The sequence below is a fragment of the Onychomys torridus genome, unplaced genomic scaffold (assembly GCF_903995425.1).
Source record: "Onychomys torridus unplaced genomic scaffold, mOncTor1.1, whole genome shotgun sequence".
Classification (NCBI taxonomy): Eukaryota; Metazoa; Chordata; class Mammalia; order Rodentia; family Cricetidae; genus Onychomys; species Onychomys torridus.
The window spans coordinates 44,220-61,032 of record NW_023413065.1 but is presented as its reverse complement, the minus strand read 5'-3'; the positions used below and the strand labels follow the sequence as shown (position 1 = coordinate 61,032).

Below are 16,813 nucleotides of genomic sequence, written 5' to 3'. Positions count from 1 at the left end.
TACTGTGATGGTCATGAATTCACCCTCTAAATATGTAATCAAATACCCAAATAAATGTTTTCTTCTATAAGTTGTCTTGGTCATGGTGTGTCTCCATAGTAATAATGAAGTAACCGAGACTGGAAGTTAGGTTGAACCTCTGTAACATGAACCAAGGAGAAGAAGAATCTAAATTACCTCCAAATGAGACTGAAGATTATTTTATTTGAAAAGTTTTGTTTTCATTTTACATACCATCCACAGTTCCTCTCACTCCTCTTCTCCTATCCACCCCACCTCTCAATCATCCAACCCCCATCCTCAGAGAGGATAAGGCCTCCTTTGGATAGTCAACAAAGTGTGCCATAATTAAATTGACTCAGGACCTAGGCCCTCCCTCCTACAACAAGGCTGAGCAAGGTATCCTACCATAGAGTACGGGCTCCAAAAATCCAGTTCCCATGGTGAAGTATTTAGCACTCTGGACTTTAAAGCAGATTTTTAAAGACTAGAATCTATGTTCCTCATTTGGTCATAAATCTATGGGGTAATTACAGAAGATTGTTGGAGAAGACAAATCACTAAATTTTGTAAGACATCTAGGTAGAGATAAATTCCATGTCAGGGTTCTCCTTGATATGTTTTCTGTGAGATCCTCCACTTAGGGGAGAGAACAGTATTTCTGAGGATCAAAGCCTAGGTTGTCTGTGGCAATGACTTCCATCCCATCCTGTCAGATTATTCACAAAGTCCTGGTTTTCTAGGTATTTGACCTGAGATGTGTTGCTGTGTTTCAGTGGCTGGGTAAACCCCACTTAGAGAAGACACACAGCCCTCCCTCACAGGCCACTCCCCTCAGCCCCTGCACCTGGGTTAGTGTGCAGCTTCCCCTGCAGTCCCCCTCACTGTGTCCCTAGAGCACAGTAGTACAGGGCAGAGTCTGCCAGCCGCACTGAGGACTTCTGCAGGTGGAAGGAGCTGCTGCTCCTGTGGAGAGTGGCCTGGAACCCTTGGTGCTCTGTCCTCTGGTTGTCTGTGGCGCTCTTCAGGAGTAGCCGAGGGGCCTTGTTGGGATATTGCACGTACCAGAAAAGGAAAGTATCTGAGTAAGTAGTCTGATAGGTGCAGTTCATGATCACAGGCAACCCCTCTGTGACAGTGACCAGGCCTTCTGTCTGGGTCACTGAGTCGCCATTGCTCCTCCCTGAAAATAAATAAACAAATAAATAGATAATGAGAAATTTTCTATGTAAGGAAGAACATAAAGACTTCCAGAGTTATAAGAAAATGACATCATCCACACCTAGGGTAAATGAACTTACTGAGCATGAAGAGGAGCAGCAGAACTGAGCAGGTGTCAGGAAGCATGTTCATAGGAGAAAACGACGCTTGGTTCTGGAGTGCACCAAACTCACAGGACAAGTCCCCTGCAGGACCTTATTGAAACTCCTTACTCATAAACAAGGACCTCCTTCTGCACAGTGACAGTCTGTCATGTGAAGCCACCACCTGGATGCAGACATAACCCCATCTGAAGAGGCAGCGCCCTCTGCTGATTTCCCTTTAAACTGCACCACATATGTCTGCACAACATACTGTGATTAAACTTGAAACCTCACCCAAAGGAGGCATTTCTCAATTCAACAGTGGATGTTTGAAATCACTAGTGTCACTGAACTATGTGTATGCTATGGTTATTAGTGTGACAAATATAAATTAAATAACACACACAAACACTTCTGATAAAACTTATCTACTTTTTCTCATTTTATTAATTCTTAGAGAATGTTATACAATTAATTTTGATTATATTCACCTTCTCCCTCCACTCTTTTTTTTTAAATTATAAAAGAAGCAGGAACACAACACAAGAAGGCAAGAGCAGCCCTCCAGTCACAAGCAGTTCAGCTTGACGTGTCCTTCTAGATGCTGCAAGTGTACACCCATTTAGGGAATTGAGATTCTACAGTGTTTACCATGCTTTCCCCCACGTTGCAAATATTCACCAACTAATAACCCCATGTTACATGAGTATTTTGATAACCAAGAATACACCATGCCATCTCAATCTGTCAGACAAAACTGTAATCCTGTCTTCCTTGGCAACAAAAATCTCACAGACGACCTCTAGACAGAAGGACTGGGAAGTTACAATTAAAATTCTCCATTCCTCGATGCTCAGCTTACAAGGAAACAAAGCCACAGACCACATGAAGTACAGCATTCCTAAGTTTATCATCAGATCTATATATTAAAATACGAGGAAGAAGGTGTGCATGTTCCTGCTCAACAAATGTATTCCTATGGAGTAGCTGAAGATGCACCTACAGCAGGGCTTCTCGGGATGTCAGTCTCAACACAGCACAGCACTGCAGATCTCGCCCTGTCAGCCTCCCTCCTCCCCTCCAGTCAGCCTAGCAACATGAATTAACTCACACTGTTCAGACATGGTTTAACAATTCTATGCTCAAGAGGAACCTTGTTTGTCAATCTGCCAAGCTATCCCTTTAACCATATGCTCTCCTTTAGGACATTTATGAATTTCAGATGTTGTGGAATGAACTCTGTGCACAAGAAACACAGTATCTTCCCAGAACTGCACATATGTATCCCCGGGTACAGTTGTAATAGTTTTCTATATGTGATGGTCCTAGCAAAGAGCTCTTCCCTCCTCCATCCTCTTCTCTGCACAGCTCCAGTTCGGAATGATTCTAATGAGAGTATTACAAAGGTCACCCCCAGAAGACAGCCCTTCCAAAAGGCTAGCAGGGCATTTATAGTGACTCTCTCGCTACTTCTAACATCCTTTGTGCACTGGGACTTATCCTGCTATACTTGGCAACATTAACTGAAATGCACAGTGGAGCAATGACTAGACAACTAGGAACCAACCACCAGACATAGTACCTTCCTCTGCACTGTTCTTTCCCCTATCCACCTCCACCACTGGTAACAGCATCTGCTCAAAGACCAAGTTTAATAATCCCATTCCCCCAGTGTAACCATTCCTATGAAATAACAATCTTTATTTTTACCATGTTGTGCATTTTTTACATTTACGAATCAGCATATGCATGTGGGCACATGCATGCCACTGCTTGTATGGAGGCTAAAAGACAATTTGTAAATCAGTTTTCTTCTTTTATCACGTGGATCCTGGAGATCAAGGTCAGGTCCACCAGCTGGGTAGCAAGCGCCTTTACCTGCTGAGCCACCCTACCAGTCCATTATGCACATTTCCTTACTGTTTTGAGACAAAATCTGTGTAGCCCTGGCTGACCTGGAACTCAAAAGATCCACCTGCCTCAGCCTAGGATTAAAGGCGGGCATTACCACAACAAGTCTATTATGCACTTAAAAGTCTAAAGACAAGATGTTTTCAGTAACATCCAGTTTCCTCAGCACATGCATAATGCAGCGCAGTAAAGAAACTGCACAAACCTAACAGACTTATAAATAGCAATGTTCTGGTCTAGAACCTCTCCCATCTTTCTTAACCCAGGGGTCAGGTTGATGTAACTGTCATGTTTTTGTGGGGATATTAACAATTTCACTTCCTAAGTGGTTTTAAGTTTTTTTCCTATGAATTTTAACACAACTTTAAGCCATGTCTTTTCACTAACTCTCCTTTGTCACACCCTGGCAGCCTCTTTACCATATAGGAAGACTAGGTACTGCGTATTTGGACTTGTCTATCTTCTGTATCCACGATATATCACAAAATAAGACACACAGATAAAAGGGACAATGGCTAATCTTGCATTACCAAAACTTACATTAGTATTAGGCCCTTCGTATGCTTTCTTTCTTCCTCCCTCCCAAACCAGCACAAGTCTGTGCTGCTCAGAACTGGTTTTACCATTCCAGCATTTAACCATGAGTTTAAACGAGAATTTACAACATGTATTATTTACCACATCTACCTTTAACATACTTTGTGCACTTCTAAACACCTAGAAGAACTAGATATATCAGATGAGGACATAAATTTGTCCCCTATATACAGAGTAGTGTTGAAACTACACACACGTAACAATGGTTAGATCTCAAACTGTCTTCTGCTGAGAGCATTCTGGTCTCCGTCCATCTTTTTCTCCAGCCTCTCACCTGGATCACATGACATGGGTGCCCGTCACTTGGATACTTTCACAACTCTCTTCAGCAGACAACCTTGCTATGAACTTTAACAGAGTATACAGGATGTGTTAGTTCACTAACTCTACTTCTGTCATACATTGGCAACCTCTCAACACCTAGAAACTAAAGATCATAAAATGCAGATTCCTTTGTCCAGTCTGTACACTATATACAGAACAGCAGTTTTAAGTGAAATGTATCTAACATATTGGGTGGTGGGTAAGCTAAAAGTGTCTAGCACACTAAGGAAATCTTTTTGCAGTTTCTTCCCTCCCTCCTCCTCAATCTACTGGACAAGTACAGCTGGTGCACTGTTCTCAGAGGTGGGTTAACTATTCTAAACATAGTATCTCCAGTTTTTCAAAAAACTATTTACATAAAATATTATTCTACTACTTCTACTTTTAAATGTAATAAGCACTTTTACATATGTAGAAAGACTAGGTATTTCATGTAAGACTTTATCTGCTATTCACACTGCACTGGTAAATAACTGTATTCAAAGCAATGGTTATTATCTGATGTATCTACTGAACACAACCTTCTGGGCTTTGACCCACTTTTCTTTCTCCTCTCTGCCTTTAAACCAGTAGACAAATACAGGCATATGTAATGCTTAGAAATAGCCCAACAAATTCATATCCCCAAATCATTTACAGAACAATCTTTCCTATAAATTTTAAGAGGGAACACAATGTGTTAATTTTACTTTATCATAGACTAGTAACCACTCTAACATCTAGAGACTAGAAGCTGAAGATTTCACACAGATTTGTCCATTATTTTCAGTATACACATAGCAAAACAAAATGCAAATTTACAGAAATGGCTCTGAAATGTCCCACAGAAACATACTAGCACATGACCTCACTGCCTCCCAGTACTTCCTCCAAACCACTGAGCAAGTACTGCTCATAGAGGGGTTCAAATTCTACTCCCAAAAGGCAGCATTTCAGGAATTTTAGCAAAAAGATATTTACAAAGTGATATTTTACTACCTCTACATTTAACATACGTTGGGCACTTCTAAACATCTGGATAGACCAGATGTTTCAAGTAAGGACTGTTGTCCACTATGTACACAGCAGTCCAGTAAACGGCAAACATGTAACAAGAGTAATAAAATTTTTAACACAAAAAGAAAAAAATTTAACACAGAAAGTACAAAATGTTCTACTACCTCTACTTTGTCATACACTGGCAACCTCTTTAACATCTAGAGCGACTAGATGTAAGTTAGGACTCCTATGTCCTTTACATGTACTATGTACACAGCAAAGCCAAAAACAATGGGGTAGTGGTTTCTTTTCCACCCGTGGAGCGCAATGGCTTCAACTATGCATGTCCTTCTTCTGGGAACCAGGGCCCAAATATGGTCAACTCGGGAGGGGTGTGGCTTTCCTCCCCAAACAATATTGTAAATGAACCCTAACAAAAACATATTTACATAATGTGTTGTTTCGCTACTTATAAAATATGTCAGGCACTTTAGAGCATCTAGAAAGATATTTCCAAAAAGTACTTGGCATTGTCAAACACACACACACACACACACACACACACACACACACACACACACACACACACGGGTGGGGGTGGGGAATGAATAAAATGCATACACAATACAATAGTTAAACACCAAAAAAAGATGTCTTCTTCACACGACCAATCTGGCTCCGGACCTCTTCTTCCTCCGTCTGGGTCCTCTAACTACTGAACAAGGACGAGTGTCGCTCCTGGGTCTTTCTAGAGGTGGCCTAAACAATTCCATTTCAAAGTCACTTCTAGAAGACACGTCTACGATGTTTTCAAAGACAACTGGGTACACACCTCATTTCCGATTTCCTACCTCTATTTTATCCTGCAACGGCAATCTCTACTGCTAGATGTCCAGATTTAGACAAAGGTCTCTCTAAAAGGGTCCGGGATAAGGTTGAGAGCAGCTTTTTCATATTATGTACAAGGCCTTCTACGACAGTGGGTTAGCCACGTTTCCGAGGGGCTGCAAGGGATGTCACATCCAGACTTCTCTGGGTGGGAGGAGGGCCCTGGGATGGATTGTTCCTCTGGCCTCTAAGCTGGGCTCTGCTCACCTTCCTCCAGGCCTCTCTGTTCATCCAGGTCTGGGGGTTCGAGGGGGGGGGAGGTCCTCTCAGCGAAGGCCCAGTGTTCCTGCTCAGACACACCGCCTCAAGCTGCAGAGCCCAGAAGGGCCAAGCATGGCCTTCAGGTGGCTGCCATTCTTTCCGCCACACCATGCCCACCGACACCTGGAGATGTCCTCTGTCCTCAAAGGCTGGGGCATTTCCATGGCCCTGTCCTGGAGAGCAGTGGGCCAGTGGAGTCCAGGAGGCCTTGCACAGAGGTCGCCACCATCAAGGAGCTTCCTTGGCAGGGGAAAGGGTAGCTGCAGGATCCTGGTTGGCAGGCAGGTGGCTGTTGTGAGGACTCAAGTTCCTGGGGTTCGGAGACCTGGGCTGTTTCTCCCCACACACACACACCCCCACTCCCCGGGCTCACCTGGCACAGGCCTGAGGAGGGTTAGGGCTAGGGTTAGGGTTGGGGTTAGGGTTAGGTCTAGGACACTCCCTAGCTCACCAGCTCTCCACCAGAACTCTCCCTCCACTCTTGAAAAACCAATCCACTCTTCCTTACCAATCGGGTTTTGTGTCCCCTGACCCTGATTTAAAAAAATACATCAAGGTTTGCATTCCAGTTTGTCCTGTCCATGTACTCTTGGATGTGTGGCCTTCAGTGGAGGCTTGTCTATGCACTAGGGGATTCATCTTTAAAGAATCCTGAATCTTTCTCCCAGCAGCTACCAACTGCCCCTAACTCCTTAGCTAAGGGTAGGATGCCCACCTTCCCTCTGCCCTATTGCAATTGCATCTGGCCTGATCCTTTGCAAGTCTTATGTGTCTGTCAACTTCTGTGAGTCCATGTGTGCAGCTGCCCTGCTGAGTCCAGAAAACACTGTCTCCTTGTGGTCATCCTCAACTATGGCTCTTACAATGTTTCCAACTCCTCCTCCTCAGTGACCTCTGACCTAGGTAGGAGGAGGGCATGTGATGTAGATGTCCTACCTGGGACTGAGTGTGCCACAGCCTCTTCTTCTCTGAAGCACAGTGAGTTCTGGTTCTCTGTGACAATCATCATGTGCTACAACCAGGGAAAAGGAATCATGAATTTTACTTCAATTTTTAGAATACTTTTGTTTTTGTTTTTAAGACAAGGTTTCTCTGTGTAGTTTTGGTGCCTGTCCTGGCTCTTGCTCTGTAGACCCAGCTGGCCTCAAACTCACAGAGTTCCGACTGGCTCTGCCTCCCAAGTGCTGGGATTAAAGACATGTGCTGCCACTGCCTTGCTAGAGTACTTTTTTTAAATGAAGAAAGGGAAAAAAAAACTGTCCAAAATAGTTTTAAGTGACTTGAAGGTAACTTTCTTATTTTGTGTTTTAAAAACCTACACTATACTTGGCACTTGCCAACTATCACCTGACAAATGCTGTGCCTGAGACACAGGATGTGGACAGGGCTCCAGGCCCTGTGGCAGGTTTGAGGACAGGCTGCAGGTGCCTGTGGAGCACTGTGCACTTGCAGCACAGAAGTACATGGCAGAGTCTCCAGGCCGAGTGTCTGTGATGTGCAGGGAGAAGTGTTTGCCTTTCTTATCCTGAAAAATGATCAGTCTTTGCTCCTGCTTTCTTTCCACAGTTGAACGAATGTCAATAATGAGCTGAGGATGCTCTCCAGGTCCTTGCTTGTACCAAGGGAAGTAGTATGAGGCACTGTCTCCATAAGTGCAGTTGATGACAGCGCTGGCTCCCTCCTGGACTCTCATGGTGGAAGGATGCTGCTCCACCTGCTCACCTTGGCTCACCCCTGTGCAGAAAGATGGAAAGAAAGGAGAAAGGCTGTCAGGTCATCACTTAGCAGAATTCTCTTTTTTTATAGTAACAGAGAAAACCTGAATAAGGTATAGTTCCTCCTGGGTGTCTCAGAAATGCCCATTGAGGATTATATGACCTTAAAATATTAACTCACCATCCAACTTCAACCACAGAAACATGAATAAAGTAGGAACAAATGTCTTCATTGTTCTTCCAATTAAACCAAGATCTAGGGTACAATCGTGATGACTAGGAGGTCAACTACAGCATCCAATGTGTTGTTCTTTTTCAGTAACAATTCTACTCTTGAGTCATCCACTCAGGCACTGAGAGAAAGGCTTGGCTTCTACCCAAAGCCTGCACAAGGAAGTGAATCCTCTGCATACTCGCCAGCAGCTGAGGTCTACTACTACCATATGGTTGCACCTTTAATCACTGAGGCCTGTGAGGGACTGAGACATGTAAAACAGCAGTATGTCATATCAAGTGGGTCCATGTACTGAGGGATCAAGAATAATATTTGTATACACTGGTGAGCCTGTTTCTTATAATTAAATCTAACATAGAATATGTATAATGCTTCATATATATATATATATATATATATATATATATATATATATATATATATTATGTTTTCATATATAAATATACATATCCGATGTGTTCGTGTGTGTGTGTGTGTGTATATGTGTGTGTGTTTGTGTGTGTGTGTGTGTGTGTTTGTGTGTGCGTGCAACAACATTTAATTGGTCTAGAACTGTGTTTACTAATCCACTTCCATATCTCAGAATTATGAATCACTCACCAAAGATTTCTCCCTTTTCTCAGAGGCAGACAAATAGGTCAGTATTTATCCTTGATGGGTATGGCACTTGGAAAAGGCTATTTTGGGTCTCTAATGGGTTTGAATTACAAGAGAAAAATGTTCTATTTCAGTGAGCTCTTGTTGACAATACAGATATATTTTTAATGTATTTATCTTCTTTTCCAGAGATGGTTGCCTTGAATCACAAATGTGCCTAGCTATTCTTAGTAAAGTTCTCAGAAGTCATTTGATCTTGAGGATGGTACCATCCATTTCACTCACTCACTCCCACAGCATCTAGACTGAATTACTTACAAAGAACAGTCATGGATTCCCTGGAGAATCTGCCAAACCTTGCAATAAACACATCTTTCCTCCTTCCTCTGGACCCTCCCAGCATCCCCTGCGTTTAGCCTATTTCCTTTCCTTTGTGTCAACTGTGAACAGCTACAAACTGTCTATCTGAGAACCCAGTGTACACACAGGGTTGGGAAGCACATAGGCCAGAATCATTGTCCTTCCTGTCCTCTGTTCCAGTTCCCCTGGCACCATTCTCAGCACTGTAGCAGACCACTTGGCAGGGTCCTGTCCTTGCTCTCTGCTTCCATCCCCCAGGGACTCCATCAAACCTTGCAGAGGACTCAGCATCCCCTCCTTCATGAAGACTATGTTAGCATCCCCTTCAGTCCATCCCCTTTCCTTCCTGCGATCCTCCAGTATATAAAAGCACTTTCTATCCCAGTGACCACACAGGAAGGACCTTAGATAGGTTATTTACTCCATCCTTCCTGTCCTCCATTACAATCTCTCCATTCTCATCCTCAGCCTGGTACAACCTGCTTACAGGTCTCTTCCTCAACTTCTTTCACTGAACACTACAACTCTTGGGTCAGACCCAGGGTACCAACTCTTCCATCCACATTTTGCCACATAATTTTTTGCCTTATTACAACCTAATTCAGGATACTCTCTTAGCACCAAACCCCCAACTTCTTTTTGTTGTTGTTGTTGTTTTGTTTTGTTTTGTTTTGTTTTGTTTTTAGAGATAAGGTTTCTCTGTGTAGCTTTGTACCTTTCCTGGATCTTACTCTGTAGACCAGGATGGCCTTGAATCACCCCCAAATTCTTATGGTTCTCACCTCTAGGTGTGAACAGCATCTCCTTAGCTTATTAATGAAGCCTCTCTCAGGTTTTTCTCCTTGTCTACATCTATGCCTTGCTGCCATACACTGGCCCATAGAAGCACTCCCTACAAGGCAATAACAATCATACTTCACTAAGATCCACAGAGTTCAACAGAAACCAAGGAATAAAACACCCACTAAACAAAGAAAATGCCAGTTATTAAAAACGAAAATATAATCATCCCAACTCTAGACATGTGCGCCTAAGAGTCATTAATAACCAAGACAACATGTCTCCACCAGAACCCAGTACCCATACATAGAACAGATCCTGAAAATGAAATATAGCTGAACCAAGGAAATAGGACTTTAAAAAATAGATATTATGAAATTTTCCAGGGATCTTAAGGAGGATATGAATAAATCCCTTACTGAAGTCTGTAAAAGAATGAACAAACAGTGGAATAAAATGAAATAAACAGTTTAAGACTTGCAAGCAGAAATAGAATTACTAAAGAAAATACAAACTGAGATAAAACTAGAATTAAAAATTTAAGAAGTCAAAATAAAGACTCAGAGGTAAAATTTACAAACAGAGCAGAAGACACAGAAGAAGAAATCCAGGCACTGCAGACAAGGTAAAAGAAATGGACACCCAATGTTAAAACAAAACAAAACAAAATAGAAAACATACAAAAACAAAACAAAACAAAACAAAAAACTGTGAAATATAAAAACAACAGAAAGAAAACAGTGAAACAACACGTATCACAATATCCTCAAACATATTAAAATATCTTGGATAAACTCTAATCATGCAGGTGAAAAACTTGTATATTAACAATTTTAAAACACAGAAGAAAGATGCAGAAGGAATCAGACGATGAAAGTATCTCCCCTGCTCATGGATTGGTAGGATTACAATAGTGAAAGCAGCCATCCTACCAACAGTGATTGACAGAATCAGTGCAATCTATGACAAAATTCCAACACAGATCTCCAGAGATATAGAAATCAACTAATCTTTCTGCTTCACAATGAAACACAAAACACTCAGGATGGCTAAAATCATCACGAAAAATAAAAGAACTGCATGAAGTATCACCACCCCAGATTTTTACTTGTATTACAGAGTACTAATCAGAAAACAGCATGGTATTAGCATAAACACCAGACATGCTGATCAATGGAAAAGAATTGAAGACCCAGATATAAGTCCACATACCTATGAACATCACATTTGATAAAGAAGCCAGAAATACATACCAGGAAAAAAGACAGCATCTTTAACAAATGCCATTCAAAGTGAATGGTTACATGTATAAGAATACAAGTGGAACAAGTTTTACCACCCTGTACAAAACTCAAGTCCAAATGAGTCAAAGACTGCAAAATAGGTCCAGATATTCTGAACTTAATAGAAGAGAAGTGTGGAATAGTCTTGAACTCATTTATACAAGAAATGTCTTTCTGAACAGGACACCAATAGCAGGGTCACTGGAAACAATAATGGAAAGTCATGAAACTGAAAAGCTTATGTATGGGCAAAGTATACCATCATTTGAAGAAAGTGACAATTTACAGAGAGGGAAAGTATCGTAGCCAATTACACATCCCACATAGGGCTAATATCTAAAGTATATAAAGAACTAAGAAGACTAAACATGAAGATAAGAAATCATCCAATTAAAATGGGTACAAATCTAAACAGAGAGATCTTAAAATATGAAACACAAATGGCTGAGAAACAGTTAAAGTTTCAACATTGTTAGTCATCAGGAAAATGCGAATTAAAAGCACTATGAGATTTTATCTTATGTCTGTCAGAATGGCCAAAATCAATAAAAAGCAAATGACATCTTATGCAGTGATGATATAGTGTAAGAGGAATGAACACTCATCCATTTCAGTTGAGAGTGCAAGATTGAATATCCACTCTGGTAATAAGTATTGTGGTTCTTCAGGAAGATAGGACTAGATCTACCTTAAGATTAAGCTATACCACATTTGGGCAGAAACTCATAGAGGTCTATACCTACTACAGAGGCCCTTGCTCATTGATTTTCATTGTAGTTCTCTTCATGATAGTCAAAAATTGGAAACAGCCTTGATGCCCGTCAAGAGATGGGTAGATAATGAAAATGTGGTACATTTCCACAATTCAATGTTACTTAGCTATTAAGTCATGAAATTTACAGGTAAATGAAGGGAGCTAAAAAAAAAAATCCTGACTGGGGTAACCAAGACTCAAAAAGACAAATACAGTATGTATTCTCTTACATGTGGATATTCACTTTTAAGTCTTCAATAGGCTTGCCACAATCTGTATTTCTACTAAAGTTAGAAATAGAGAAGGAGATTAGGGGAGAGAGAAGGACTTTCTGAATAGGGAAGTAGGAATAGAAAAGATAGCAAAAGAGACAAGGTGGGAATGTAACAGGAGGGTTAAACAGAAAGAAGGAGGAAGAGAGGATAAGGGAGGAAACATGGAAAGAGACAATTAAACATCAGCTCCATCTGAGAGGTCATATGGAAACCTACTATATTAAAACCTTATATGCATATATCTCTTACAAACAAATAAACCAAACAGTGCCAAGAATGGGTGTCATGTACTGAGCTATTGACAAAAGGGGCCCCGTGGAAATATTCAAACAAATCAGGTGTTTGCCAAGGCTATCGGTTGCCCTCCACAAACAGATGATAGAACACTATTGCTGAAGACAACACATACACAACTCACTGAACCTGGAGAAGTAAAGTTGGTGCCTAACTGGAGCTTTCAGCCCTATGGACTAGTGTCCATGGCACAGGAAGGTAATCTGAATGCTATCAGAGAAGAAAAGTAAACACAAACCTAGATGTAAATCCTTTGATCTATAATGGTGGCCTGCCTACATGATACACTGGTGATAAAATGGCACAAATGGTATTGGAGTGACCAACCACATTCTAAATGGACTTACGGCCCACTCCATGAACTAGAAACTATACTTGATACTGTTCTAGTGGTCAAGAACCCGAGACTACATAGTTCATGGACCTAGGGAAATCTAATATTACTGTTCTCCTCAAGATATATAACAATATAATGACTTCTGATGACTTTCTCCTATACCCATAGATCAATGTCTTATACAGCCATCATCAGGGGAGCTTCCCCTTGTAGTAGATGGGAACAAACACATAAATCCACAACTTCACAACTGAAAACGTGGAGAGAATGAGAGACCTTGAAACACCCCATCCTAAATGGAATGTCTCCATTAAACTTCTCCTCTCAGGATTCCACTTTGCAGAAGTGGAAGCAGAAAGATTTTAAGAACCAATAGGGATGGAAGGAACTAAGGAAACAATGTCCCCCAGACACAATAATACTGGCTCACATATGAACTCACAGAGATGGTAGCAACATGCAAAGGGCTTACACAGTTCCACTACAGATGGGGTCCCAGTGCTAAGAGGAGGAAGTGGACATCATCACCCGTCACTCACCAAGAAACTACCTCCAATTAGCAACCTCTCACAAAGGAAAATTTGTTTTTTTCCAAAAGCATTTCACTGGGTATACAAAAAACACTTAAGGTCTGGCCTCACACCCAGCAGTAGATGGCCAAGTCAAATGAACTTAATTGTATTTTTAGATTTTTTTTCTCATAATTTTTTATCTGGGCATTATTTAACAGATTGGTTGCTTGCTTATATGTTATGGTACCCAATTTCATATTTTTATGGATTTTTGTGTGTGTGATATGATAAAGAAATGATAGAATAATAGGGTAGATTATTGAATCTACTTTAATCCAAAAACAACATTTAATCTCAAAATATTTTACATTGGTATAGATTTCAGTTTATTGATACAAATTTAATTTTGTTATACTATGTGATATATTTCTACTCTTGTTTAAGGTATTATGTTTATGTCACTCATTTAAAAATGTAATGTACAGTTAAGAAACATAAATTAATAGTGAAATATATATTCATCTTAGTTAAGTTTTTTTTTTTTTTTGCGTTTTTGAGACAGGGTTTCACTGAGTGGCTTTGCACCTTTCCCAGAACTCACTCTGTAGACCAGGCTGGCCTCAAACTCACAGAGATCCGCCTTCCTCTGCCTCCTCAGTGCTGGGATTAAAGGCATGCTCCACCACCACCTGGCTTTTTTTAGGTGTACAAAGATCATTTCAATTAGGTAGGTAATTTTCAAACACTTCAAAGACCTACAGAATATGACATTTAAAATATTTTAAGAAGTTAGACTTCTTTGGACAGTGAGACATATTTGCTCCTGGCAGCCCCAATTATTTCAAAGAGGATGGTTGTCATTGAAAAAACTTATATGGAGTTTGCTTTCTTTATGGCAAATTAGCCACTGGTATAAAAAAAAAAAAGTATCCTTGCATTGACTGCTTGACAGGATGTTGTATAGACTGGACAAGTAGGACTCATAGGAACATGACCACTAAACAAGGGCAAGATGATCCTTTCAGCTCCTGTTTCACAGAGGAGACTGCTAGACATTCTGCAGAACACAGGGAGAAGCAACTGAGAAACTCTAGGTCGGTAGGCTAAAGATGGAAGCCCCAATGTTGTAGACGAACTTTGGGTGACTGTCTATGAAGCCAGCTGTCTCTGTCATTTCTAGAATTTTGGAAGTGGCTCACAATGCACTTCCTGTTTACTTAGGTAATATTATAATCCTTCTAGGGTCTTCAATGTAGTTCAGGACTAGATAGTTATAATAACAATTTTCCTTGGTTATGATAAAAGATAAATTAGATATGAAACTTTAGAATCATAAATGTAATATAGATGATAGAACATTTACTTTAATTATGCCAAATGCAAATAGACTAGACATTATAACTAATTCTTGCTTGATAACTGTTTTGTTATATATAATTTTACTATGTTAAAGTGAAAACCTTCCTTTTTCATTAGACAGAAAAGAGGAAGTGCTGTGGGATGTCTTTTTTTCTATGCTGTGAATATGTGTGGCTCCCATTGGATAATAAATAAAGCTGTTTTGGCCTATGGCAAGAAAGCTTACAGCCGGGCAAGAAATGCAAGCAGAGATACAGAAGAGAGAAAGGCAGAATGAGAAAGACACTAGCCTGCTGCTCAAGAAGCAACAGAATGCCAGCAGACCAGTAATGCCACAGCCATGTGCTACCATATAGGTTAACAGGAATGGGTTTAATGAATTTGAAAGATCTAGCTACTATAAACTGACCTATTGGCCAGATAGTTTGTAAGTAATATAGCCTATGTGTGTTTACTTGGGTCTAAGCAGCTGCAAGACTGGGCAGGACACAGGAAAACTTCCAACTACATGTGTGCATGTGTCTTTTTATGTATTTGTATGTGCTTCTCATGTATTTGTTTTTTTCTGTTTTTTTTTTTGTTCTTCTGGCTTTTTTGTTTATTCACTTGTTTATTTTTTAAAAAGAGATAGAAAGAAGGTATGAAGTTAGGTGAGTGGGGAGGTAGAAAGCATTTGGAAGGTGATTTGGGATAGAAACAGTGCTCAGAAAACATTACATGAAATAAATCTATTTTCAACTAAACAAGCAACAACAAAACAAAAGAATAGCAGTGGTTCAGCCTGATTCTTTCTTCCTCAAAGTGGCCCATGTTTGGAGCTTTTGTTTCTTGTTGTAGACAAATTGGACCATGTTCTTTCCAGATCCAACATGCAGAGCTGAAAATGGTAGATTTTCCATGAGGTGACTGTTCCTGCAGAAATAAGATTGAAATACAATGCTAAAGAGGAAATGTGGAAATATGATTTCTTACTATTCATGTTCATTTATCATCTAATAATTTCATAATGGTATTTTCTACATACTTTCTGTCTTGTAATGGAATTGGATAAGGAACTTCTATGAATTAATCTGGAATTGAAATTCTTTAAGCTCCTAAACACAAAAAATACCTATAGAGAGCAGTGTCAGGCTTAGAGTGATAAGGGAATGGGGAGAAACTGTCTCATAGTACAGAAACTTAAAACCATTAACATTCTCAGGTATCTAACATGCCTGCCATTTCCATGACAGGTGCCTGAAAAATTAGATAAGATCCTATCTGGGTTTCCATACTTCCCATAACATAAATGGATTGATAGTACACCATGGGGGAGATTAAATTTATAGTCAAATAAAATAAAATAGAACTTTGCTAAATATAGTGATCATATATGGCGTAATAAGGTGGTGAACTGAGCAGCCAAGACAGAGATAAGCAGTCTGCTCCTTTATGAGGTTCTCTTTTATAATTAACCCTAACATACCTTTCTTGTAAGAAACACATACTCCTGGCAACTTGGAGGAATTGAGGATGATAGTTTATTAATATATGAAGCTAAGTCACATTCATAACCTTATCTTGATGGCTTTCTGTAGTTAAGTTTGTTCATTCCAGAAGTAACAAGAAGGCACAAAAGCTCCACAGAGCTGGTGATAAAGTTTGTGGGACCTGATGTAAAACAGAAAATTGGTTTCTCTCCCAGATTCATGAAAAGTGACCTAGATTATTTCAAAATACAAGAGAATTTGTACTGAGTTAGCTTATAAACTGAAAATTCAGTGTTGTAATTTATATGAAACTATCAAGGAAGGGAATGGTGTCATCTAGGAGCCAGTGTGCTATGGTTTGTTTAGGTAGATTGGTGGGAGCCTGAGTGTGTGAGGATGGCTCTAGGAAGAGGGAAGGTGGGCTGGGGCTGAACCAGGGGTGGTGGTGGCTGTAGGTGAGTGACTGTCCCTGGTTGCAAGGCTTGGTTTAGGATGGAAAAGATGGTGAAAGAATTCAAGATGTCACATAACATAAACTGGAAAGAATTAGTCAACATTGATTCAGATGATTCAAGAACAG

The 16,813-nt window shown here is 40.3% G+C and overlaps 1 gene segment (V, D, J or C); it reads right to left on the bottom strand.

The window, feature by feature from the left end:
• Positions 1-852: 852 nt before the first annotated feature.
• LOC118576125 lies at positions 853-1,353 on the bottom strand. The segment is given in 2 exon segments: positions 853-1,183; positions 1,302-1,353. Coding segments are annotated over 2 exon segments (383 nt in total).
• Positions 1,354-16,813: the final 15,460 nt, after the last annotated feature.